The following is a 26,283-nucleotide window of genomic DNA, read 5'->3' as shown; positions in this document are numbered from 1 at the left end:
CGATAGGAAACATTGCTGTATACGTGCACAGTAGCATTACTGTGCACAGGCATATAAGTTGGTAGCAGCTGGTGACTTTTAATTGAGTGTCAATGGACATGTCAGCCACAGTGGGGAGGTCTTTCCATGTAAGGAATGCTCTGCACATAGTCCTTTTGTTTGTTTGTTTGTTTATTTATGCATTCTGGGAGTTGGGGCAGGCTGTGCTGATTGAAACAAACAGGCCACAGTATGTATAGTAATACAGAGTCTTGCAGGCAGGGAGTTATGATTCACTGTGCTGTTACTAAATTTCACATCTTCTCCTCTTTTTTTTTTTTTTTCAATGGATGCTGTTTTACATTTGAGAAAACAATTTTATGAAGTGGTCAGGGGTCAACTGGGGAGTAGGAAAATGGCAAAGATGATACAGTACTTCATGTTATTTTCTTGATGATGACAAATATGTTATTTTATTTTATTTTATTTTATTTTATTTATTTTAAGACATCCAGGTGGGGCTCATCAGTTCAGTAACAGGCAGAGAAAATAGCATGAATATTTTCAGGTGCATGCCTGTACTTAATGTAATCTCACATTTTTCTATCAACCACTGTTGTACTGAGGGTATTATGTGTTTATTATCAATATTGACTTATTGGGGTGATGGATTTAATCAAAAGTGAGAATTCTTGTGAAATATAAAACTATGCTTTACTTGTGTTATATTATGAGAAATTCATTTTCCCCCTTTCCTTTTCTTTTTTTGTTTAAATGTATTTAAATCTGCAGTCTGTTCTCATTGAGGCAGTCGAGAAAATGTAAAGTCATTGCCATATCATCCAAAATCACTATAGGGGCTGGTAATGTGTTGTAGGTAAGTATTCTCACAACTTCAAATGCATAAAGTCAAACTTTTAAAACCCATTTTTTACATCCTGGGTGATATAAAACCTCAACATATAAAATAAGGAGATGGGAACAGTTTAATCTTTCCTGGGGTGCTCTGTGTAATTTGCAGCCAACATTTTGAGAGCTAAAAGATGAAATTCGAACTAAATCCTCTGTCTTCTTTCCCCCCCAAATTCACACCCTTATGTGGCCCCGAGAGCAAACCTGGGAATTTGTAGGACCCAGCAGACCTCCCAGCCCCCGGCTTCACCTGTTCGCATGCACATTTCTTCCCCTTTTTTTTCACTTGGGATTGCCTTCCATCGCCCCATGATAATGACCAAAAACCTCATGCCTATAACGATGCTGTCGTACGTGGGCTGCTGCTTGCTGATCCTCTCCGCGTCTTTCGCCGGTGCCTCCCTGGCCGAGATGGTGTTCCGCTGCCCGGGCTGCACCGCGGAGCGCCAGGCGCTGTGCCCAAAGCTCACCGAGACTTGCGCGGAGATAGTGCGCGAACCGGGCTGCGGGTGCTGCCCCGTGTGCGCCCGGCAAGAGGGCGAGATGTGCGGCGTGTACACCCCGAGATGTTCCACCGGTCTCCGATGCTACCCGACGCCCGATTCGGAGCTTCCCCTGGAGCAACTGGTGCAGGGCCAGGGGCAGTGCCGGCGCAAAGTGGACACCGAGACGACCACTTTCAGCCAGGAGCACCGGGAGCAAACCAGCGGTCAGTCAGTTTACTGGAAACCTGCTTTTCTTCTATCAATTTTTAATGACACTGTCTAGACTGCAGCCTGAGGAATAGTGTAGAAATGTTGCATTGTCATGAAGGCTGAGCCCAAATCTGTGGAAAATAGGGACTGTTACTCAACAGTGAAGTTCTGGTGGATGATATTCCTTCCTGATATTTTTTATGATGTTACATAGCCTACATTTAGATTTACTTTGATGTCTGCAGCCTCACATCGTTCATTTATAAGCCCATTTGGAGCCCTTTGCCTGCAAACTTGAAATAATCTACAAGTTTGCACTGCCAGCACTTTGTGAGATGTGCAATTCCTCAACTTCAAGTAGAGTAATGACCTATTTAATGCGCGTTGCATGAGGTATTCTTACACTCCTTTTAATCCCTGTTGCTGCATAGACCTGTTTTAAGTGTTGTGAATCATCCTGGTGTGCATGAGGTGAGAGAATCAGAAAGGAACAAGTTAGCCGCAGTTATGCTCCAAACAGCTGGCCATGCAGTCTTTCCCAATATCAAAAAACCTGCCCTTAAAAACCGTGTAACAGAGAAGAGAGGTAGTGGCCTGCAAAAATTCCCAGAAGTTGTACTCAGTGGGATGGACACAGAAAACATCATAGTATTGATGTTGACATTTCCACAGGGGAGTGGAGAGAAAGGAACGGAGAGAAACAGCAAGAGGAATGCTGCATTGATTGGAAAAGTGGACTTCAAGCTTTGACCAGATGTAACTGTAAACTGCTGTTGACAGTGACTGCATTAACTGGATTGTCTAGCTGGAAAATGAGTTGGATGTATGTGCAAGAAGGGTCACAATGAAAGCTGCGTGTGGCCAGGAGCCAGCGAGGCTCATGTGGTTTGTGTTTAAACAAAGACAGGTCACAGTGAAGAAGAAAAGTAAACAGCCTCATTAATTGGCTGATTTTAAAGGCTGCAAACGCACACAGTCAATGAGGGTCCAGTGGAGCCAGCCAGGGTGTGATTTCTACTCATTTCCAAATCCATGCTTTGTCAGAGTTTACCTCCAGACTGACACGTGTTTATTTTGGCACTGCACTCCTGGAACGTAGAGAAACTACCGGAGATGGCATTCAGAGTAACCCTGTTCTCTGCAGGACTCTCCGGCGTGCTGACAAAAGGCCAGAACTGCTTCATGACACATTTATGATTTCATAATCATCCAACATAATGACTTAATGCCACATTTATGTTACCTATGCAGTAAAGTTTATTTCTGTGGTCCCTTCTCAAGCAATAATAGACAAGTAATAAAACAGGCATGGAGTGCGGAGTTACATAAGAGCAAAACACGGGAACAAAATACATGAACTCATCATGTAAAGGCTTGCTTGCATGGAGGCAATTTGTAAGATATCAGATTTTTTTTTTCCTCATTTGGGTTAGGCTGTGCTACAGCTTGCAAGTTGAAAGCTCTGAGATGTGGTGAGATGTGTTCAAAAGAGGAAGGAAAAAAAAGAAAAAGAAAACAGTAAAAGCTCAGAAATTGGCTCCAAAGGCTGAATGCGGAGTTGTTTTGGATAAAAGCCTTTGCTGCTGCAGATGGAAGAGTGATTTCTGACAAAGACAGAGGTAAAGAGTGTTATGGTGAGCGGTCTGACTGAAGTGTGCAGCCCTCTCAAGGTCGCACAATGAAAGAGGATTTTTCTCATCAGAAGTGAGGCTGAATGTGCCTCGAAATTTTCTCCCTCTTTCGTCAAAACTGCAGATTCACTCCCAAAGATTTTCAGCTTCACAATAACTTGTCAGGCTGCCCGTTAAATCCTGTTCTATACACCCCTCGGTTTCTGTAACAAGACTTGATAAATTTACTGTTCTTGTTACAGATGGTTACTGTCAGTCTCATGCTTTCATTTGGCCCAGTTTGAGACTCAACTGATTGATTTCCTGTAATAAATTCTTCTCAGATACACAGCAAAAAAGAGGAAGTAATGAAATCCCTGATAGAAATCAGCTCACAGGCTCTTTTGGAAGATTGAGAGCAAACTTTAATGTTCTGGGCACTATCGCTGCATCTCCTTTGTTCCAGGAATTAATCTGTAAATTAGAGAAAAGGGCTGATTATAATACAATAATGAGGTGGTTGTATTTAGCTGAGCAGGGGGAGCAGTGACTCTTAAGCTGATTTGACACCCTGGGCAAAGAATCAAAGGATGAAATGCTGCAGCTGCTTTATTTGGATGTTTACAGCCTTCAACATCCTGTTTTTCAGGCTTATTTTTATTCCACTCCCTCAATTTAACCTGTAAACCTCTTAACAAGGAACACCAAGGAAATGTCACTATATCTCATCAGATGTGACATTCACACAAAGGAGCAGGAATTGATCTGATGTGGATTATCCACAGCTGCACTGACAACAACGGTCTGATCCCTGATCCTGGTCTGATGTGTCCTGGAACAGCCGAACAGCCGAACAGCAAAGAGGTCAAGAGTCAGCCATCATTTGACCTTAGAGTGAGCATTCGCAGATATTAAAGAGAGGAGGAGACGATTGTTTTGGTGGAAACTAATCAATCAGTGGAGGAAAGAGAGATGAACACAAACTGCTTCAGTCCCTTTCTTGTTTAGATAGAAATACGTCAACACCTATAAAACACAGGGAGGAAATAAAGTGGAGCAATGAATTCATTTAGCCTCTTGTTTGTTCTAATTAATGATGGCACATGGCTTTTCTGCTCTGGTCAGGACCACAGGGAATTTCTAACTTATTAGTAATTCACAAATTAATCAGCAGCTATTGCTTCATGAAATGACCTCCACAGGGAGCACGAGTGTTTCAAAATGTCACGTTCAGATCAGCAGCAGGTTTTTAGGCCCAGGCCACACTGGAAATTCATTTGCAATAAACTGGAAATGAGTGGGTGTTTGACAGAAAGTGTAAAAGTGTGAAGTTTTTCTGAATAGTGGATGATAAGAAAGGCTGCAACTAATTGCTTTTTTCCATTGATTAAAAAATAAAAAACATAACCTGGATTCAGTCGAATAATGTTTTGTTCAACCTACAGTGTAAAAGTACAAAATTAAAGCATGAAATCCTCACATGCATGAGGCTCAGACCAGCTCTGGTTGCATGGTGAGGGTCATATATCTGGTTGTAAACATCAACTATATAAGAATTGACAGAGACAGAGTTAGAGGAGATGACGCTGTGATGTGAATTCAGCGAACTGCCCGTGTTGTTTCTGTGGTGCCGGGCCGAAACTCCATCACATCATGCATGGGGCCACGAAGACATGTGGATCCGCTGATTTCAGCTGATCATCTGAATTGAAAACATGCATTGCACTCAGTTAAGCAGAAAGAAACCAAATCCTGTGCGCTCTTATTTCCTCCCCTTGTGCCCTTAGCATCCCTGATCTGTTTGTTTGTGTGTGCTGCATGAGTGATTGTCTGCATGTGTTACACTGCAGGCAAGTCTGCTTTCATTAATATAACCCGGAGGAATTATTTTGGCATGTGCGGCCCTACCACTTCAAGTAAAGCTTTAGTTTGGTGCCAGAGCTATCTCAAATCATGACCTTATATCAAAATAAAGAGAGCATTTAAGCCACCAAAGATGTGTCACAACATCAGACTACCTGAAGCCAACATGTTGGTACATCTGTCCCACTGAGCCCTCTTTGGTTTTGGTTTCGGTATCTCTATCGGAAATTTACAAGAATTCACGGAGTATAGAGTATCTTGGGATGGATTTAGTAAGATGAGATGTGATGATGATGATGAACCAGGGGTGGCTGTTGGCAATTTGAGACCAATTAGTTTAAAAAAAAAAAAAAAGGATGGATGAAATTAGAGGCTCCCAGGTCGCATGTAAACCCAAGAACTGATTACAGTGGTTAATTCCAAGTGATATCAATTTCAGACTTTTACTGATAACAAAAAGATTCAATGTTTTATTAATTTTTCAGCTGAAATGCCCTTATTTGAAATCTCTCCCCATTCAAAACTAACACGAACAAGTTTCCCACCACCCCCTCTGTTTATGCACAGTATCACTTGATATTCAGTTCCCACAGAAACCTGGACCCAAATAAAGGTTCCTCTAATCAGATTGGATGGGCGTTTAGATGTTTTGACTGGGATCGTACCATATATGACCCTGAAGGGGAGCAAGTTGCTCAACGAAGCCCACACAGAGCGCATATTTGGCTGCTTGAGTGTCACCTGAATGTGTAAAAAAAAATTGATACAGAAAGCAACAGCAGCCAGTCTTCATTACGAGATCACGATAATTGATTGTTAATTCCTCAAACCGCCATTTCTTTCCGTGTTAATTCCACCCAAAACTATTCAGACAATGAGAAAGGGAAAACCTGATACAAACCCTTTGTTCTACTCAGCACTGTTATAAAAGTCGTTATGGAGAGGAAAAAATGAGGTGGAAAGAAAAATGGGGAAAAAACCTCCTGTGCCATCTGGTCGCTGAAATAACATTGTTAGCTAACAAGGGGCATTCCATGTGTACCTGCGGGGGCGTCCAGACGGAGCCCACAGGACTGAAATAGCTCCGAGATAATCCCCAGGCTTCTCCAAAAACAGGGGCATTTGTGCCATCTCCCCCCCGGGCGTCAACTTCACGTGTACCCGTGCCAAGAATCTCCTCGTGCCTATTGAGATCCAGAATAACTTCCCACCCTCCTTTTTGGTCAAGGGTGATTTAAGACAATACAAACACTGTCTGAAATGCTACTGACACTGGAGGGGAAGGGGACACGGGGTGCTGCAGGGGAGAGGGACAAAGGAATGGGAAGACTGTACATCGTGTCCTATCTATATTGCGATTATCTAACTTTTGAAGATAGTGAAAGAAAAGATATATTGCGCATCTAATAGCTTATGTCAAATGTATATTAGATGCACATTTATGTAATCAATAATTTGCTTTGTTCACCCCTTGTTCTCGCCCTGATAACAGAGGGAGCTGCAGACAAACAACCATCAGGTTCTCCACAGACCCCACGCTCCTCCTCACACCCACTGTTTTGGGCGTTGAGTGGAACCAGAGGATGACGCCTCAGTCATTAACCTGAATGATGAATGTCTTAACTCGCCGGTGACACCGCAGGACGCTCGTTCACGTCCCTGTACAAATCGGCCCCCACAGATTGTAGTGGAGCTATAGCTGCCTGGTCTTTTGGATGCCGCGCTGTGTACGTACGTGCCCGAGCCTGTCCAAAACCTGCTTGTAGATGACTGTTGCGGGCCAGAAAGCCTGGAAGGTAAACACATCTGCACTCTGCTGAGTTTGTATTTCTAGGAAAACAGTCCCACCAGGCCTTGTAATGGATGATGGACTGCGGCTACTCTTCGCAGTGCCTTTCATGAACGCCTTAAGTGGCACATGACCTATTTCACACTTCAGAGGCGTGTTAAGAGGTTTACTGGAGAGATATGCATTACTCTTTTCATTTTCTACCCATTTCTACATTCCTACGTTTAAAGGGATGGCTCAATTTCGGCTCTTTCGCTACTTAAGAGCCTCTCTCATCTCTGTGTGTGCAGTTTTGAGGTATGTTGATCGGTGGTCTGAGGTTAGATTAGATGTAGTGGGAAGTAAAAGTAATTGATCCCTTTGGATTTACCTCAAATTATGTCCTTAAAATGTCAGATCTTCATCAAAAGTTACGATTATGAGCAATCTATTTCAACACACACCAGTCAAACCGTGCTCAGATCTTGGTGCAGTGTGCACGATGTCCTGCCACGGACAACCGCAAGCCACTGCTCTCTAAAAAAGCAGCTTTCAGCCTTGCCTGACTCTCCACAGCACCACAGGGAATTGTTTTATAGACTGATGAGATAAGGTTGAATTGTTTGGGAAGAACACGCAGCAGCAGTATGCATGCTGTAAAAAGGGCTCCGCATACCAACTTGAAAACATCATGATTTGGAGCTTTGGGCCCAGACAGCTCGATATCATCGAGGAGGGAATAAATTCTCAAGTTTATCGAGGTCTCTTTTCAGGATCGTGTCAGGGCAGAGGTCCACCTGCTGATTGAATTGAATTGATATTTATTTAAGTGTCATGCACCAATTAAGGCGCCCAGCCTGTAAGGGACAAAACAAAACAAAACAAAACAAAACAAAACAAAAACCACATGGAATTCACTTTTTCTTAGTGTCCAGGCACTTTTTATGAAAGTATATAGTAAAGACTTCTTTTCTGAAGAACCATTCCAACTTCACCTCAAAATCACTCAGGCTCCTGAAGCACAGGAGAAGCTCGGTGATGCAGCTGTAGAATTGAAATATCTTATAAATAAATATTAACACAGTGTTTAAACAGTTACCTAAATGTTTGAACTTTTATTTTCACTTTTTAAACTTTTTTTAAGACAAAAAATAGAAAAAACCTACATACAAAATGGGCTTACAGCACCTGACATTGTTAAATGAAGTAACTGAAGTAAGAAAAGGAAAGTCAGAGGCTATATGAGGATATAAACAATAATCAAAGTAGCCCAAATCCATGAACTTTTAAAAGCTAACCCCTCGCCATCCCTTCACTTCACAACACACCCACGAAAAAAACAGTCCATGTGTGTCCATGGAAACACAATGGCGCGGCAGAACGCTGGTGCATGCGCTTGGATCTTTCCTTTTTCAACCCCGTCCGTTTCTCCACCACCACGGCCAAGTCTGCCATTTGCTCAGTTGACCAGAATCTGGACAATCAGACATGACACTTCTGGCTTACGTGCCATCTGGGAATTCAACATGGATCAGATATAGAAAGGAAGCCTCCCGGGCCATTGTGTGAGGATTAATTCAAGCAGTAGACTGGACAGTAGGCCTGCTGCTCTGTTGATACTGCTGATCCCCAGCCCACCGCTGTGGGACGGCTTGTACTGCAGAGGCCTAGTGCCCCCTAAAAGTGGGGTCCTGACCCTCTGTGTTTGTGTGTGTGTATGTGTGTGAGTACATTCAAGTAGGAGATTGCTGTTTTCTTGCTTATAAACCGTCCATTCCTGTCTGTGTCTGTGTGTGTGTGTGTGTGTGTGTGTCTGTGTGCGCCCACACGGTGTATTTGAGCGAACGGCTCAGGTTTCCTCAGAAGAGAGGGAGTGATGGTATTGCGCTTGGATACTGTGGGGATTATGTAAGACAGCAAAACAAAAGTCACCCCAGCTGCCAATATTCCTGAGCGTGTTGTGTGTTTATCTGCACAACTTGTGCGCACACACACACACATGTGAGGACACACCTGATTTCAGTTGACTTTTGCCCCTTTTTGCGAAGAAACCCGGTCTTCAAAGACAAGCCCGAGAGAACATGGTGGAGCGTCATAGGGGGAGCTGAAGTCCAACAACACCACATCTATCTGATGGCAGAAGGCGCCAGCACCTTGTTATTGCTTCGTTTGGAATTTCCTTTCTCCCGTTCTCTCTTAGGCCTTTTGTAATCATATTCTACAACCGGACGTCAAATTTACCTCTTGCAGAGAATGCCTCTCCAGTCCACCACCACCACCACCAACAGTAACACACACTCGCTTTCATTCTCTGTCCTACAAATGCCTTTCCACAAGTCTGCACGTTACAGCTTGGCCCTTGCATAACTGTGAACTCTTCCACGTTCTGGCCGACTATTTGACCTTCTCCACTGTCTGTGCTTATTTCCCTTCTTTCCTTCAGGTGTCAAGTGTAGTCTTGCATACGTGAAATAAAGGCCGTCCTGCGAAAGAAAAAGAGAAAATAAACAGTCTCCTTTGCGCATATAGTCACCGTTTGAGTGGCTAAACTGAGCTGAGATGTGATCATGTTGCTTTCTGAGGAATTTGACTTATTTCGCTTAAAGTCAGCTGGTTGGGAGTGACACTCCCTCCCCATCAACCCTAAACCCCAACCCAACTGCGAAGTATGCTCTGTTGTCAGAAACAACAAGTTGGCTTGGACCTGATGGCCTCTCACATTGCTCGCTCCATCTGTTTGAGCATTCTTGTCTTTTTTTAGATTGATGTTTAATAAGACTTCAAGGAGAGACAAGATGGTCAAAGTCAATGAAAAGTGGCTGGAGGGATGTTTCAGTGATAGTTTACTTTTTGTGGTTTTGTGGAGCAGTTGGAAGTCGTATGTCTTTTTCTAATGGCTGTAAATCAGAAGACAACTTTCTTTCTTTTTGATTGTTGTGCAGGGATAGCAGCTTTTGGATGTGATGCACCACATGATCGGGGATTAGAGATAATGATACACAGATGCTACCCAGACCCTATTAGGACAAATATGATTCAGACTAATCATACAGTCTTCCAAATACAAGTGTAAAACCTTACATCTCTGATGATAACCTCCGTTGTGTTCGTTTATCGCCACTTTCAACATCTGACTGTGAAGCTGAATCACATAACTCGGGGGGGAAAAAAAGCAGCCATGGAAACCTGACTGTGACTGAAGTTCAGCGGTGGCCAACATTTCTCAGCCCACAAGCTTGTTAATGGAGCTGCATGTGGTTCCTCCGCTGTATGAGAAAGGAAAAGGATTCTGGTGCATTTCAGAGCATTTTAACAGTAGTTTTGGACACACAGACCGCACCGTATTATCGCTATTAGTTAAAATCTCAGTTGTGACAATGTGGAAAATTGTCACAAATGCAAAAGAAATGCTAAACGTGAACAACTGGGGGTGTAAATGTTGGCAGGGAAAGCAACGCACAGCTGAGAGGTTTGTGCTCTGGAGGCCAAACTGAAAAGAAAGATGCAGTCAGCTTTTGTTCCCTGGAAGGCCCAGGTGCACTAGATCAGCTAATCAATCACTTATCCAATCATTTAACATCGTGGGGGATAACATACTGTAGAGTTTTGTCATCCGTCTCCCCCCTAAGACTTGATGTTTCCTACAAGAATAAACTGTAAATGTTCAATAAAACAAGGTCAATCTGCTGCCAATTTCCTGACGAATACAACTGAGCATAAAAAGAGCAGGCTGTGGTCTGTATACTCTTCCAGAAAGAAGCAGAACATGTCCTTTTATTCCCCTCAAGGGGCTCAGGCTGCAGGGTCACCGTCACCTCTGCAGCTGCACCGAGTCCGTCTATCCATTTCCCCCAAACCTTTTTAGCAGGGCAGCCCACACTCTTTTGTCACTCTGAAAAATGATCTGTGCAATTCAGAGCTTATCTCACCCCCACTCCCCAGCCTCTAAAAAGCCCCAATCCATTACCAAAATGATGGCAGGAGGGCAGCAGGGTGGCTGAGTGCACGGGGGAGACGGTCCAGAGGAGTCGCAGGTTAAGTGCTTTCAGCGGCAAACGTGTCCATCAAAATGTCCTTGGAACAAGGATTGAGATTCTTTCCCGTCCGGTTTAATTTCTACCCTGTTGTTCATTCCTTTTGACTTTGTTCACAATGTGATAATTCATTTTTTTTCATAGAGGAGAAATTGTCAGACCCCTGGCAGTTTGATTTTATGGCTTTTTTTCTTTCTGCAGGTGAAGCTGTGGAGCCGCTGTCTGAGCAGGGAGTCAGCGACATCCCAGTGGTCAGGAAGCCCAGTAAAGAGACCCCTTGGCTGGGCCCCAAAGAGAGCGCCGTACGCCAGCATAGACAGGAGATGAAGACCAAGATGAAGACCAACAAGGTGGAGGAGGTCAAACCTACTCGGCCTAAACAGGTGAGGCCTTTCAGCAGAAGTCTGAGGAACTGCAATGACTTGTTTTTTTGTCGGTAAATGAATGAATAAATCATTTTATCCAGGCAACATGGTGTTAAAGCTTTCCCTTTGTGCAGTGTGTGACATCATGATGGCAGTCGGTCCCACTAACTCAGGAGTGCAGGTGTAAATCTTCTGTAGTCACGCTCAGTCAACAAAGCAGCGCCTCCCTCTGGTGCAGCACGTCTTAATGTTTGGATGTTTCCCTGACAAGTGTTTTATTGCTGCATTTGAAGATGAGTCAAAGTGCTTTTTAACGCCTAAAACTGTCAATAAATTTGAGTAGTGCACTTTGATTTCATTTCAAGGCTCACAGGGAAATACCAAATCGTAATTTTTGAGGGGATTAAAACTGTCATGGCACAAAGAAAAGTCTTTTTTCCCCCCACTATGTTTTCCTTCCATTCAGCTCTCACACCAAACGCTGCCCTTTAATCAACAGGCAGATTTTCACTGACCTTAAATACACCTGAACTGCTCTGCATCCCAGAGCCGGGACTCGTGGGTGAACCCCGGGCATTTCTAACCAGCATCGTGGTATTTTCCACCCGCCATAAAAATCATTTAAAGGTTATTGCTCTTCCAGAAACTTTATTTCTCATGTGTCCCAACAAGACATTTGGCTTCACTGAATTGTGGGGTAAACCTGAGGTCACTGGCAAGAGTTATTATTCATTACTGGCAAGAATCGTGATTCATATGCTCATTACCAGAAAGCCCTTCAGCTTTCTAGGTTTACTGTGTGTGTTTGTGTGTGTGTGTTTATGTGCATTTTATTAGATTTTATGTGTTGTGTCCAAAAGAATGTGCCGATTGCCATGCAAGCACATCTTAGTGTTGATGTATCTTGGAATAGTTCTCTGCTGTGTAAATGGCTTTTACCAAGCTTTTGGATATTTTATAAATTAGATTTTCATTATTTAAAATGTAAAAACAGATGAAAGTTATATAAGAGATGTGATTTCTTTTCTTTTCTTTTTTTCTGTATGTTAAAAAACACTTTTTGCCATAGCCCCCGTGTGTCAACGAGACCTTGTGGCTCTGACACGCCCAGATGTGACCATATGGGGCCCGTAAACATGACTGTTGTTGTTGTTTCTGCTGCTTTCAAGACTCAGTGTCAGCAGGAGCTCGACCAGGTCCTGGAGCGGATATCCAAGATGCCCTTCAGAGATAACCGAGGGCCCCTGGAAGACCTGTATGCCCTGCACATCCCCAACTGTGACAAGAGGGGGCAGTATAACCTCAAACAGGTGACTCCAGGCATTCTGGGAAGGAGGGTGGTTAGCCGAGAGGGTGTACACTGCAAAAACTCCAATATCTTACCAAGAATATTTGTCTTATTTCTAGTCAAAATGTCATTTCTAGTCAAAACAAATCTCATTATACTTAAAATAAGACTCATCACATAAAAACTTGTTTTTAGACACGTTTTACTACTTTCAAGCATATTTTCACTTGAAATAAGTAGAAAAATCTGTGGAGCGTGTTTTTCTTCCTTATTACAAGCAAAAACAACTTGCTATCACTGGCAGAAGTGAAGATTATCTAAAAACAAGTACATTTCTAGGTGACGAGTCTTATTTTAAGTGGAAAGAGATTAGTTTTGACTAGAAATGAGACATTTTGACAAGAAAGAAGACAAATATTCTCTGTTTTTGCAGTGTAGCCACCTGAATGTAATTGTTTAGAGGCTAAAAGGTGAATAAAGCTTCACAGGAATCAATTGAAATTGTTATGTTTTCACAGCAGAATAGTCATTTTGTTGCACAAACAGCACTAAGGCTTGTCACAACTCTGTAAAATCATGATAACCTCAAATAAAATCATTATTTTTCAGTGCAAGATGTCTCTTCATGGTCAGAGGGGCGAGTGCTGGTGTGTCAACCCTCACACTGGCCGACCCATCCCATCAGCCCCCACCGTGAGGGGCGACCCCAACTGCAGCCAGTACCTCAGAGAGCTGGAGCCTGAGCACCCTGACATGGCCCAGATATAGAACGGCATGAGACGAAAAACAAAACAAAACAAGAAACTAAAAAACTGTAAAGTACTTGGGAACAAAAAAAACCAAACATCTGAGTAAGCTATATATTATCTTTCTGTGTGTATGTTTCTCTAGTTCATTTGATGACAGTGACATTTGAAATCTTAACCACCAAAAACGATGAAAAGATAGAGTCCAGCTTGCTGCGTAGGATGTGAGTGCAGATTACTTTTAGAGGAGGAGGGGGTGGGGGCAGTAAAGATAAGAGTCCTCTTCCTCATAGATATTCAGTAGGCGTCAGCTGGAGCGTCAGTGTCTTTGCTTTACTAATTGTGACTGTGCTCAGATTTGCTCTGTTATCAGTGTTTTGTACTGTATGTGTTGAAATATGAAAAAGCCTTCAACATATTTGATGTTTTTAGGTGTGTGTTCGTGTCCTAGCTTGCAGACTACTGTTCCGCCTCATGCTATACTGTAGGCTTCGAGTACACCTGGCTTTTAATACACCGTTTAAGATGAAACGTAGTGCGTGTTGGCAGTAGCGTGCATTAAATGTTCAGCACTAGGGAGGACATGACTTTAGACTGCCTAGTCATAAGCAGAAAACGCTATTAAAATGTTAATAAATTCAACTTGCGCCTTTGTTTTTATTTCTGCACTTACAGATAAGATTTTGATGGTTTAAGGTCAAAGGTCAAGGCCAGTTTTACCTCACATACTATGTCTAAAGTGATGCTTTAAATGCTTTTTGTTTTAAAAATTGGAACCACTGTGATAAACGTCGTGTTTTAACCCACATTGTCTTGTTGGATTTGACTCAAAACTGCTCCAGTGGGTCAAATGACTGGGTGTAATGTGATAGTAGTGATGAACTGACAGATAATTATCACCAGGCTTTGAAGCTCCCCTGTGCTGCTTTGCTGCTTTCTGTGTCTTCTCCTATAACTCTAGCGAGACAGCGAACGCTATGGGTGGAAACATCCCTGTCGCTGATGTAACGGAGGGTTGACAGCACCGCCTGCACGGAGCGTCACCTGAGTGACAGCGTCAAGGTCACAGAGATGACTTATCACATGAAAACTCACCTGCTGACTCATCAGTCTAGACAGAGAGACAAAAGTGCAGATATGCATCTTTGTGAGTACAGGAACTTTATTTAAATAGTGATTTGTCATTTAAAAAAACAATGAGTACACAAATTACACGCCTGATAAATATTTCACCATAATGTTCACATTAATCTTTTTTTTTTTTTTTAATTGAGATTCTGAAATGTTCAAAGTGTCACTGCTTGTGTTTCAATGTGCGCTAGAATCAACAGCACAATAGAGGTGTTGTATTGGGAAGAATAGGCCGATGAGCCCCCGTCAAAGCTCTCCTAACATCACAAAGGAGTGATTTGACATTAGGAATGTCTACAATTATAAGTCATTAACTGAACATTAAGATTATTACAACAAGAAAAACAACAAAACAGATCAAATTCTGAATTGTAGAACAAAGATATTTTGTCCTCTGTCCGTCGTCACATGTTCAGCAGCGCATGAGCGGAAGATCATGATGATCTTTGTCAGCCACCAACTGAAAAACCATAAAAACTACAATTCCTCCAAACCACATCCACACCTGAAGTTGTTTTCCTCTTTTGTGCCGGAGTATCCCGCATTCAACAACCCAATGGATCCACATGCAAATCAAAATTCAAAGCGGTGTGGGGCAGAAGGCACTTGAATTTACATACAGACTCAGCGACCTTGCTCTTCGCTGGATAATGGACCCGATGGGCCCTGGGAGCAGGTCACCATCGGCCGACGGATTTGCCTGTGTGGTGGCAGTGAGGACCCTACACATGGAAAAATAAACAATGTGGGGCCTTTGCATATGATTTGGGTACGAGCTGTGGAGGGAAAAGCACAGCGTTTGCTGGCCAGTAGCTTGGGTAGACCGGGCTTATGAGAATTTAAACAAGAGATTTGGAAGTTGAGAACTATTAGTGGCATGGCACATACAGCACACACACACACACACCCACACTCTATCTCTCACACACACATACACAAATCCAGGAGCATGCACACACATGCATACACATGAATTACATTAACAAACAGTGGACACAGTTGTCAGGACTATGAAAACGGCTTTTCAAAAGTCAGATATGGAACCGATTACAGTACAGTATTTGTGTATGAGCGAGGCTTTTTTTTCTTTTCTGTTCATGAAAGCACTTTGGGCCTTAGAGCAGGAGAATTTAGCAAGCACCTATGTTGAAAACTGATTTTTTTAAATTTATATTTAAATCTGTTAATTTGGCAATGAGACAGGTTCGATGGTTTTAAAACAAAACCTGCTTCACGAGCGAGCGCCGGGTTTGACAAGCAGAAGCAAACGAGGCTCATCTGACAGTGGCAAAAAAAATAATGAGCTACAGTTACGGCTAAGTGCACTGAGAGGACAAAGCCTCAGAGCAGAAGCTGACTGAAATCATTTCCATAACTCATAAGCATACTGTTATTAATTCATGATGTGAACTCCCACAATTTAATGCTGAAATCTGAGCATGGATTTCTTCTTGGTTTCTTGGCTCAAGGACGGTTACTGCTCCCCTGCTAAGAAACAGTGCGATGTAGCCTACAACTCCCCCCATGAATGGCATTTTTACACTGTTTAAATCATATGAGATTTAATCTGCTGACAGGAGGACTTCGATCTACGTTGCAAAAACAATCAAAGCCATCATGCCAAATGAGCCAAGAGAAGGCCATCAGCTGATCTGCCTCCTGCAGAGCCCTTGCTGCTTGGTCTCCTGCACGTAGACTAGTGTTCAGTGACAGTAGGTGGAGGGCTGTATTGTTCACACAAATCACAATTGGTAAAACGTTGCTAATTTAGATGAAATCTGACTTTGTCTCATAAATTTAGGAGTATATAAGTTGCTACTCAGACTCGGTACACAAAATGTTATCAGTATCATACAAATATATATAATGCTCTATTATCTATGGATATAAAGAGAGGAGGCGTTAGCTAAACTCAGACATAGTACACAGTCGGTGGGGAGCCAGAGTAAGACCCACATGTGCAGACTTTTCATCTAAGCAAAGCTTTTCAGTTTGGCTCCCCTTTGGAAAAAAAAACAAAACAAAACAATAATGCAGTCCATCACACCTGACCATATATAAGCATTTGTGCCATATTCTCCTGACTGGCAGTCATTACGTGAGCTAGCTTGATTGGCAGGTTCTCAGAGGAACGGAGCTTGGGTGACTCGACAACCTCATTCGTTGCTGTTGCTGTTGCTGCTGCTGTCCAGATCCTTGCATTGCAGGTCTCCTCCGGCGTAGTTGATGCCGGGGATTTTCACGCCGAACCGGTCGACGCACCAGCAGATCCCCCTTTTTCGACCACGAGACGGCTTACACTGCAAGGAGCGGGTGATGAGAAAAGGATTAGACGCTTCAGTTGGATTAAAAGGTTTCATATTGGTCTGACAGAACAAAAAAAACAGATGATGAAGCAGCACAATGATGGTTTCCACACCTGTTTGCGTTTGAAGAAGCCCTTCTTGTCACAGTTGGGGATGTACAGTGAGAGAGCCAAGACCCGAGAGGTGTCTTTCATGCTCTGGATGAGATTATCCAATCTTCTCCTGCAGGGCCCCTACACACACAGACAACAGGTGTGAACTTTTGTGATCATGTTAAAATTATGACTTTAAATGCCCTTGAAAGTTTGTAAAAAAGAAAAAAGAAAAAGAAAAAATCCCTAGAAATCAACTCCACGAATGAGAACTTTAGTGATTTGTCATTTCACACGTGTTCACACCACCTTGTCACGTGTGAAAGTTGCCCTGTGGGGCATCTTGGCTGATGTGTCAGAACTGGTTTCCTTCTTGTGTGCAAAACAAATAAAGCCTGAAGCACTGGGATTCAGTATCTGAGCTTGCTCTGATTTACAATTGAGCTGCATTTGTCAATATCCACGCTGGAGAAAATTGCTCCAAATCTCAGTCAAAGGAGCAAAAAACGTCTCTCTGAGCTGAGTCAGTTTTTCTCTCTGGAATGCATCTTTGTAATCTCTACTTCACTTACGAACTCGGGGTCCATTTTATCCAGGCTTAGCGGTGAGAAGTCCAAGTTGCTGGCATGTCCCACCCTGGCCAGCTGCTTCTTGCGGTCCTTGGCTTGCTTCATGGCCTGGACCTTCCGACTGCTGATGTGGTCTCTTCCATATAAGGGCACCTTGGTTTGGGGCAGCATGGACTCGGGGACGGGCAGCAGGGTGTCATCGTTGGATTCATCTTATGGAGAGGACAAAGACATGAGGTTTGATACCCATAATGACAGGGGTTAGTGCATTTTTTTATATTCTCCTCCTGGTATGTAAGTCTTGTGTAGTTTACATGCAGCCTTCTGCATCTGGCAGGAATGTGTACTGTATGCATCACATGCATGCTTGTGCAGATAAAAATAAATCAAAACATCCCCCCCTTAGTGCTACTAGTCATCACAAACTCCACTCTGACTCTGAGTGCACCAGAACTGAACAGTCTCTGCCAAACATGTGCTTTCATTTCTTTAAAAATCCCATAATTAAAAAAAGACAAAACCCGAAACAGTCATTCAAAACTCCTTCCAAAATAATTCTTGTTATTGCTCATATTAAATTCACATTTCAAATTGGTCTCAAACTCATCTGTTCACAATTGACCCTTTCTTAAATTATTACAGGCATGGGATTTACAGAATGAAAACACAATTACAAAAGCAAGGAGAAGAATGTGCAGCTGCAGTTATCTGAAGCTTGATTCACGCAGGATTACTGTTATCAGACAAGCTATGGTCGGTAATTTACACCGGAACTTTACAAATTACAGACATGGCAGGATTAAAATAACCAATGATACCAATTATTACCAACAACTGAATGTCCACAGGTAATATTAGTCCTGTGGGAACAAGGCTTCAAAGCATTTTTTCTCTTTGCTTTCAAGAAGACAGTTAGATGGGTCAAAATCAAAAACACTATGATGGCTCCCACCTGGAAATATTTGAGCGGCTAAAATTAAAAAGCAAAGTTAAACTCAGGAGGGCACAGGACAGGAGCGTCCAATTTGGAAACGTCACAACACAACGTGATGATTTCACTGCACCAGCTAAATGCTTATTTAGTACAGTTCGTGGCTACCGGCCAGTTTCAGACTGGATGTGTTGACATACTGGACAACATAGCCTACATTTATGGCAAGTCGGGTTGCCAGTTTGGGGTATATGTAGACCAGGGGTTTTAAAACTTTTATAGCCAGTGACCTAAATGAGACATTTAGTCTCACCCTGGCACCCATGCCCATGAAAACATGCTATTACACTTGTCATGTGGCAACCCACCACAAACAGCCGCAGCCCAGTTTGGGTCCCAACCCCCACAGAAGCCCTCATGTACATGCACCTTTCATCTGTGCAAAAATACAGCTCTTTTTGCGAAACTCTGGGGAGTCGCACACAGTCGTATAGGCTACAAACCACAGCCCTCGCCCCTCTCCCTCCATCCCACCCTCTATTCATTCGACCACAACGGCTGTGTTGAGGCCGGATCTTTCTTTCCCCAAAAGCTTTAAACTGATATTTGACTTCATTTATAGCTTTAAACATGCATTATCCTTGTACGAGTCCTAAGCCACATTTGGCCCATTTCCACTGCTGTGTCACGCACTTGTTTCCGCTGCATTTTGGCAGATTGCAAACTCTGCACATAAACCCCTCCGTTTCTGCACTGACGTGATCACTAAGCTACTAAGCTAACTGGGCGGTGAAACAAGGTCACCGCCTTGTTGCAAATGATGCTTAAAACCTCCCGAGCCCCCCTCTCCCACCAGTGATGATGATGGTGGTGATGACGATGATGTCATCGGTGCCCATAATGACAGGTTCTTGGAAAAACCAGGAGAGATTCCCTCCAGTTTCCTGCTGACACCGTTTTTTTCCCCCCTTTCCTCCAGAGAAAGCTGAGGCAGATCAGCAGCCACTCTTAAGTCCAATCAAGTCTTCACTTGGTAATCCTCCAGCTTGTCTAATCTGACCTGTGCTGAGTGATCACGTCTTTCTTTTTTCTTTTTTTTCTCCTCCTCTCTCTTTTCCTCATGTTGAGAGGCAGTGATATGGAGAGCTGGGGCTCTGCAGGAACACTTCTCTCCTTCCTCCCTCTCTCCCTCCCTTCCTTCCTTTGCTTCTTTCGCCACATGCACTTGTGAGCATGATGAAAATACTCCACTTTTTTAGCCTTTACCTCGACTTTGATGACAGCTTATGCTATTATTTCCTGAGCTCTGACTTCTGTGCACAAAATGCTCAAAACTCCTCCATCGTGGTGCATTACAGTAAAGTAGCCGTGCAAAAAATCCTACACTCCATGTCTAAAAAGCAACTGCTGCTGCACATCGCGGGTGTAAGGTTTAATAAATCCTCTCAACTGTCATCCTTACATGTGTTTATCAGCGTGCATATGGGTTTTGTTTAATTTATGTGCCAAGCGAGCGCCCAGCAGGAGATGTGGTGTTAATGGAGGAGCTAGCTGACGGGCAGACAGGCGGGAGGGTGGGGAGGGGGAGGGGGAGGGGAGGGGGGATCAGTAACCCACGCTCAGCCTGTATTCTGCTGAATCACTGCACAAGCCTGCCTGCAGTGCTGAGACACAGAGAGAGAGGGAGGGAGGGAGGGAAAGGGGGAGGTAAGAGAGCGGGGGAGAGCCTGATGAAGGGACCAGGGTGGGACTAACAAAGTGTGGTGGGAGGGAGCAGATGATAGTGTGGGAAAGGGAGGAAAGGGGGGAAGGAGAGATGAATAGTTCTACAGTGATTCCTCTGATGAGGATCTGCTCTCGAGGTTGAAATGATCTTCCTCTGGTTAAACGAGTGAAGCCAAAAAAATCTTTTTGACTGCAAAGTGACTAAAAGGAAAGCCGATGACAAGAACAATTAAAAAATGGACTGTTAATGTGGGACCGATAGCCGGCGAACATGCTTATCTTTGATAGAGCTAAATTGAATGTGACATTGATACATTTATCTGGCAACGTCTCAATGCTTCCCTCTCTTATCTTCTGCCGTTTGTTTCTGGACTTAATGCTAATGTTACTTAGCCAGAAAAACTGCGGCTCTTTGGCTCAGCCCACTGAGGTTTAACTCAGCCAGTAAGATTATTTATGTTTCCAGAGTAGCTTTGCTTCAACACTAAAACTCCAATCTGTAGGAAAATAAAGCACAAGAGAGACTGGAAAGGGTGAAACCCTGAGAAGAAGAATAGGGTGGAAAAGATGAGGAGGGACAGTAGCCAGGCAGGGAAAGAGGAGAAGAAGCAGTGTGGTGGGAGAGAATAAAGAGACGGGGACAAAAAGGTGGGTTAGGTGTGGGAAAACTGTACAGGTGGTAGATGAGGGAGAGTAGAGGTGTGCAGTGCAGCTGACAAAAGAGAGACTGAAAGAGAGAAAAAAGGAAGAAAAGACAAGAAACTGAAGACGGAGGGAAGATGGTTAAATATGATTTCACACCTTGGAGGGAGTGAGTGCGAGGGCCACAAGCCAAGATTTGTCACAAAGCTCCCCTCAGTGCTTCCCAAAGCAGACACAGTGACTGTCCCTGAGCTGCCATTCAAAAGGAGCCAAACGAGGAGCCTCACAGAGCACCACCTGTAATCTTCCCTCTTGTTTTATGTCAGCTGGCTGGTGAGGGCCCCCGGGGGCGACGGGCCGCTCACACGTAACCCACTGATTTACAGCTCGCAGCCACACAAGGGCCTTTTTCAAAAAACCCCAAGATGACAGGTTGATCGGCACTCGGCACCAATTGTTGACAGAGTTCACGGGGTCAAGACGCATGGGGGCCCTTTAAGTCGTGTGCCTGGGTAATGACAGGTGTCGACTCGTCTTAAGGAGGGCTGGGGAGTTGACCCATATCAGCCTCACTGGCTCCTAAAGACAAGAGGAAGGGCATCCACCCTCTCTCTTTGTGCTTCATCCCTCAGCTTCTCTAAACATAAACTACATTCCTGCCTGGTGCAGGGCTGCAGGCTTCCTGACAGAGTCAAGCATCATGGCTGGGTGTGAGATTGATTTTTGGATTAGTGATTATAGTCTAGAGATCTCTTTTTTTCCAACTGCATCACTGGCTGAGTCAGTTGTGGGCTTCATTAAAATTCCTGCATTGACAAGGGAGGAGTAATATCTGCCCAGCTGTTTGTTATTTCTTTGCATCAGAGCCATTTAAAGCCTCAGCTGAAACATGATTTGTGCAATCAGAGGTGACATGATACTGGCATTTCTGGTTGAGCACTGCAGATTTCAATGCAGCCAATTGATGACTCGATTAATTCACTTAATTAATGTCCATATAAATGCAATGACCTGTTTAAGTCATCGCAGTCACAGTGTTCTGAATCAGTCATCTCCGTGCACCAGGCCTACCTTTTGACGGGTGCAGCAGTTTATACAACTTCTCGTTCCTGCAAACCCCCCGTCCGTGCAGGAGCGCGTGCAGCGGCTTCTCCTCGCCGTTCTTGGGCAGGCAGCGGAGTCCGCGCGTGCACGGCCCGGTGTACACGCCGCACGGCTGGCCCTCTTCGAGCGCGCACGTCAGGCAGCAGCCGCAGCCGGGCTCCTTCACCAGCTGACAGCCCACCGGCACCGGCGGACACATGGACAGGGCCTTCTGATCGCACGGCTCGCACGGCACGTACGACGAGCCGCAGCCGGTAATGCTCAGCAGGGGAAGCACCAGGAAGGAAACACTCAGCAGCATGGTGCGCTTCTCGTCTAAAAAAAAAAAAAAAAAAAAAAGCAAAATGCAGGGGTGTCTGAGCGAAACCGCAGCGATTATCAACTAAATCTGGTGGCGAATCCTTTCTTGGCAATAGGTTTGAGTCCGAACATCAGTAGGGTGTCCGCTGCATCCACAGGTGCCTTGCGCACTAAGGTCCCAAATGTCACCGCATCCGATGCTCGCAATCCACGAAGAGAGTCACACACTGCTCACCTCCCACTCTGCGCTGTGCTTCAACCTTGCGGTCACCAATTTATTAAAAAAAAAAAGGCAATAAAATATCCAGACACCACGTATCTGTCCCTTCAGTGATGCCCGGTGCCGTTTACGCGCAAGCCGCTCGTCTCCAAATGAGAAAGAGATTCCCCGTGTTGCTCTCTCTGTCTCTCTCTCTCTGTGTGTAGGTTATTTTACCCGCACGGTTTGTGAGCAGAATGTATAATCTGTGGCTTTGAGCTTGCCTTTTAAAAAAGAAACTGCCAGAGGCGAAGCCTATAACGATGGGTATGTCAAACAACGTTTGGAGGGGGAGGCGCACTTGTCAACTCCGTGCGCTGAGATGCTGATTTCACAGGGCGGGTGCTGGCATGTCTCCAGATCTGCCAGATACGAGACGATGCTCCTGAAGGCGACTGAATAAGACCTTTTCTCTCTCGTTGCAGAGTGGCCATTGAGTGCTCCCAGCCTTATAAACGCTTCTATACTCTGCTTGTTTGTGCTCAAGACAAAGCACATCACTCATTCCAAAGATCAGGCTTTAAGCTGGATGATCTAAAAACTTAATTTGACATTTTTGAGAGCCAGTGAATCCATATCATGTTGCAAGTGATTTTTAAAGAAAGAGAAAAGTAAGTTGATGCCATTGATACAAGAACAATTTGGCAGAAAAAGAAAATTAGACCCAACTGAATGTCACATGCTGATCATCATGTGGAAAATGTGGTTATATGAAGAAAAAATATTAGGGTCAGCAAGAGTGTTAAGATTTATTGTTAAGTTTTTCAAAAGTTACTTTTATGGACCAAATTTCAGTGGTGAGATTACGACCAGTTTATTACTGGCCCCTAAATGTGATTTTCTCTCTTTCAAAACAGCTTCTAAATAAATTTGTGGTGATTTCTGCCTGTTCCCCTGGTCACAGAGACCATAAAAACAAAATAAAGAGTCCATTTACTTCCTGCTCGTGCTCAGATTGACGTTTTTACAGTCCTGGTCCACACACTTGATGAGTTCTTTGTGTGGCTTAACTCAGCATTAATGATCTTTTATCGTCATATCTGTCGCAAGACACAGGCAGATCTGCTGACTCCCCATATTTCTGCACACAATGCTCCAATTCCCAGTTTGATTCCTTGACTCCAGAGATAATGTGTTCTCTGGAGAAAGTCGACAGCTCAGCTCTTAATCTCCAACCAAAATCTAAATACTTGTACAGATGCAATTAGAGCACTGAGATACTATGGTGACCACAAACATGGCTTTCATTGTTCCTCTGTGGAGCTTCCAGATGGGATGGACCTCGCCATACCTCAAAACCCTAATGTGTGTTATCTGTTCTTTGTCAGAAATTACTTGGTGTCATTATACAGTCAAGTTTCACCAAATGTGCGTCGACTCTTCCAAAGTCAAGGGTGGGTTCATGCATGTGAGACAAGAAAGCTTCATAATTCCCCTCAGATATCTGTGGATTTCTCTTGTTTTGCCAAAGTACTGTAGCTTTAAATATTTGTGCGATGCTGTCTTAACCATAACAAATGTGCTCTCCAAAGACACAGTGACTCGCTGTCAGAACCAAAAAAAAAAAAAAAAAGGTCTAGATCAGGGCAAACTGCACTCAGAGTGACCTGAGTTTACAGCTCGGCGAGGTCAGTGTCCAGTGAGATTAATGGCCAGAGGAGCTGAGGACAAAACGCTCATAACTCACTTAATGTTTTGTTTTCAGGACTGTAGATGATCAGCATGTTTTTGTTTTTAGTAAACAGAGTCCCAGCGGAGGCCGAGAGAAGCTAATTTAATGCTTTTGACCCTGGTCACGTTGGAGTAGGTTGTTGCTTCTGTGTATAATTCCTTGATTATTTCGTTTTATTTGATTATTTGCTCCCTTCCTGCCATTCGTCATGTTGATTTTGCTGTTTAAATGAAGTTTAAGTGTCCAAAAAGTGCGCAACTCCAACTTCAGACGCCTGGAAAGTCAGTCAGTGCTGAAACTGACCTTTAAAAACCCACGCTGATCAAAGCGTTTTGTTCCTTCGCTCTATTGAGTTTCACTTCCTTTTTCTCCCTTCCCCACTTTGTGAAACTTTGCCGGCGAGATCATCTGACCCCCGTTTGCCTTTGCCGTTGACCTTTGCGCCGTATCAGGTGTCGCGCGACGTCACACGTGGCGGAAGAAAGGTCAGCTCCGTGTCGCCCACTCAACCCTTTCATTTCCCTGGCCTATACCTGCCTGGAGTGGAAGAAAGGGAACCATTCAGATTGAAACCTGCACGACACATCTGTCTTTCACAGGTTCCAACAAAGGGGAAAAAAATCATTCTGAGACTCTCCTGCACATTTATGATTCATAAATTGATGATTTATGACCCAGAGGCATATTTGCAATGCTAATATATCTACACTTGTTTTGCTTTATCCAGATGTGAGACACAAAGGAACTGTGGTCCAAGTGCTGCTAGGGTTCATAAACGCCGGCGTTAGGTCTGTTAACGCTGAGCTTCCTGTATGGTTTGGGCCGGAGTCAGTTGGTCTATATGGGCCATATGATGCACAGATGGCGGATGGAGCTTCTCTGGATTGAGATGCAAAGTGTGGGATTTCCTATGGAATCGAGCCATGTGCAGAGGTTTCCACCGGTGTCTGTATTAGTGACACACTAACGGAGGGGAGTGACGAGTGATGGTGGGAATACACTGTGCCTTTGGCTGCACGGTTTGGTACATCCGACTTTGGCTGCAAGCACATGGCTTTTATCCCATCCACCATTCTTAATCCAGTGTTATGTAACTTTACTGTGATGCTACAAAAGTCCTAAACCAACTGTAAACCGGGTGCGAAACTAATGAATAATGTTCAGCTGACCCAGTGAAAAAAGCTTCCTTCCTGCTAAAGACTGCGTTTTCTCCACTTCCTCACCTGTTGTAATGGGTCTAATTACACCTTCCGCGTTCTTATTGGCCCAACACGTCCAGGTGCATCTCGTTTATCCTCAGCAAACCTGAGGGGAGGGCTAATTAGCCACTTTAACTGGAAACACCTGTGTGACTCTTGCACATCGAGCTGATTTTAACACGTTTACCTCATTTGTCTTGGTTCATGTGAAATACTTCACCAAAAAAAAAGAAGTCCACAATTCAGTTTGGGTTAATGTCCCATTTAGACTTTTAATGATCACTGCTGAATATACAGTATCACCCCAACAAGCCTGGCGACCAGGCATAAAAGTCCACTTGAAAAAACAGTCCCAGTGCACGCTCCATTTAGTTAGCTGCTCTGGAGCTTTTCGATCACATTCCCCGTTTGCATCCATGATGTGTCCAGCTGCTATTGATTTCATTATGGAAAACAATTAAAAGCTCCAGAACAGCTGCTAAATTGACACTGCTGCTTCCAGTAATAGGCTAAGACTGAAATGTCTTTCTGTCTTTAAACGCAGCATATATTTTATTTAAATGTACATATTAAAGAGACCTCGAGGTGTTTGCTTTTGGTTATAAAAGAGTCTCATATTAATGTGGATGAATCTACGTTACCCACACTTGTTAATGGGTCAATTTTCGCTAAATATATAGTTTTGTCTTTATAGTTATTTTGATAGTATTATTTAGTGGTCGACTCGCAGCATTTCCTGGTTTCCTGGTTTCCTGGTTTCCTGGATGCTGCCCGGTGGTAGATCGCTAGTTGGCATCGTTTCTGGAACTACGACGGTATCTGATCATCTTCCAACCTCCGATTTTCATTCTTGATTAAAGAAAACATTCTTGGCAAATGCTTTTGCTTTCGTCCGTCTTGCACCGGTCCAAGAATTTCACTGTGCGTGCGGAGGCTCATGGGAAATGTAGTGTAAAAGCACAGGCTTTCTGAAACTCCTCGTAGTCCCTTTAAACATTAAAAAAAAGAAAAAAAGTTCTCTATCATTCAACACTTATTTATTCGTCAGGTGATAAATCTGGCGATGTTTTGACTCACGGAGTTGCTAGGAGCA

The 26,283-nt window shown here is 43.8% G+C and overlaps 2 protein-coding genes across 2 annotated transcripts; one reads left to right on the top strand and one right to left on the bottom strand.

Moving 5' to 3' along the window:
• The first annotated feature begins 1,092 nt into the window (after positions 1–1,092).
• Positions 1,093–13,902, top strand: igfbp2a (insulin-like growth factor binding protein 2a). Its single transcript, XM_085800148.1, has 4 exons — positions 1,093–1,600; positions 11,063–11,244; positions 12,396–12,536; positions 13,124–13,902. Exons 1-4 carry the CDS (start codon positions 1,150–1,152, stop codon positions 13,280–13,282), a joined length of 933 nt encoding a protein of 310 aa, XP_085656274.1. The 5' UTR covers positions 1,093–1,149; the 3' UTR covers positions 13,283–13,902.
• A 502-nt stretch (positions 13,903–14,404) lies between these two features.
• On the bottom strand, positions 14,405–23,260 carry igfbp5a (insulin-like growth factor binding protein 5a). The gene is made up of 4 exons (XM_085800135.1): positions 21,728–23,260; positions 17,362–17,570; positions 16,811–16,930; positions 14,405–16,691 (listed from the first exon to the last, which is right to left on the bottom strand). The coding sequence occupies exons 1-4, from the start codon at positions 22,059–22,061 to the stop codon at positions 16,548–16,550; spliced, it is 807 nt and encodes a 268-aa protein (XP_085656261.1). The 5' UTR covers positions 22,062–23,260; the 3' UTR covers positions 14,405–16,547.
• Positions 23,261–26,283: the final 3,023 nt, after the last annotated feature.

The sequence above is a fragment of the Trachurus japonicus genome, chromosome 2 (genome assembly GCF_045865225.1).
Source record: "Trachurus japonicus isolate A0001 chromosome 2, Traja_1.0".
Lineage (NCBI taxonomy): Eukaryota > Metazoa > Chordata > Actinopteri > Carangiformes > Carangidae > Trachurus > Trachurus japonicus.
This window is presented reverse-complemented; position numbering and strand designations above follow the sequence as displayed.

What these genes read in the sequence shown, in the direction of transcription:
- igfbp2a (XM_085800148.1), top strand. Translation starts at nt 1,150, where the DNA reads ATGCACATTTCTTCCCCTTTTTTTTCACTTGGGATTGCCTTCCATCGC. An exon ending in GCACCGGGAGCAAACCAGCG is followed by an intron (nt 1,601 to 11,062) that starts GTCAGTCAGTTT and finishes TTCTTTCTGCAG; the next exon opens with GTGAAGCTGTGGAGCCGCTG. An exon ending in AACCTACTCGGCCTAAACAG is followed by an intron (nt 11,245 to 12,395) that starts GTGAGGCCTTTC and finishes GCTGCTTTCAAG; the next exon opens with ACTCAGTGTCAGCAGGAGCT.
- igfbp5a (XM_085800135.1), bottom strand. Translation starts at nt 22,061, where the DNA reads ATGCTGCTGAGTGTTTCCTTCCTGGTGCTTCCCCTGCTGAGCATTACC. An exon ending in ACTGCTGCACCCGTCAAAAG is followed by an intron (nt 17,571 to 21,727) that starts GTAGGCCTGGTG and finishes CCTCTCCATAAG; the next exon opens with ATGAATCCAACGATGACACC. An exon ending in ATAAAATGGACCCCGAGTTC is followed by an intron (nt 16,931 to 17,361) that starts GTAAGTGAAGTA and finishes CTGTGTGTGTAG; the next exon opens with GGGCCCTGCAGGAGAAGATT.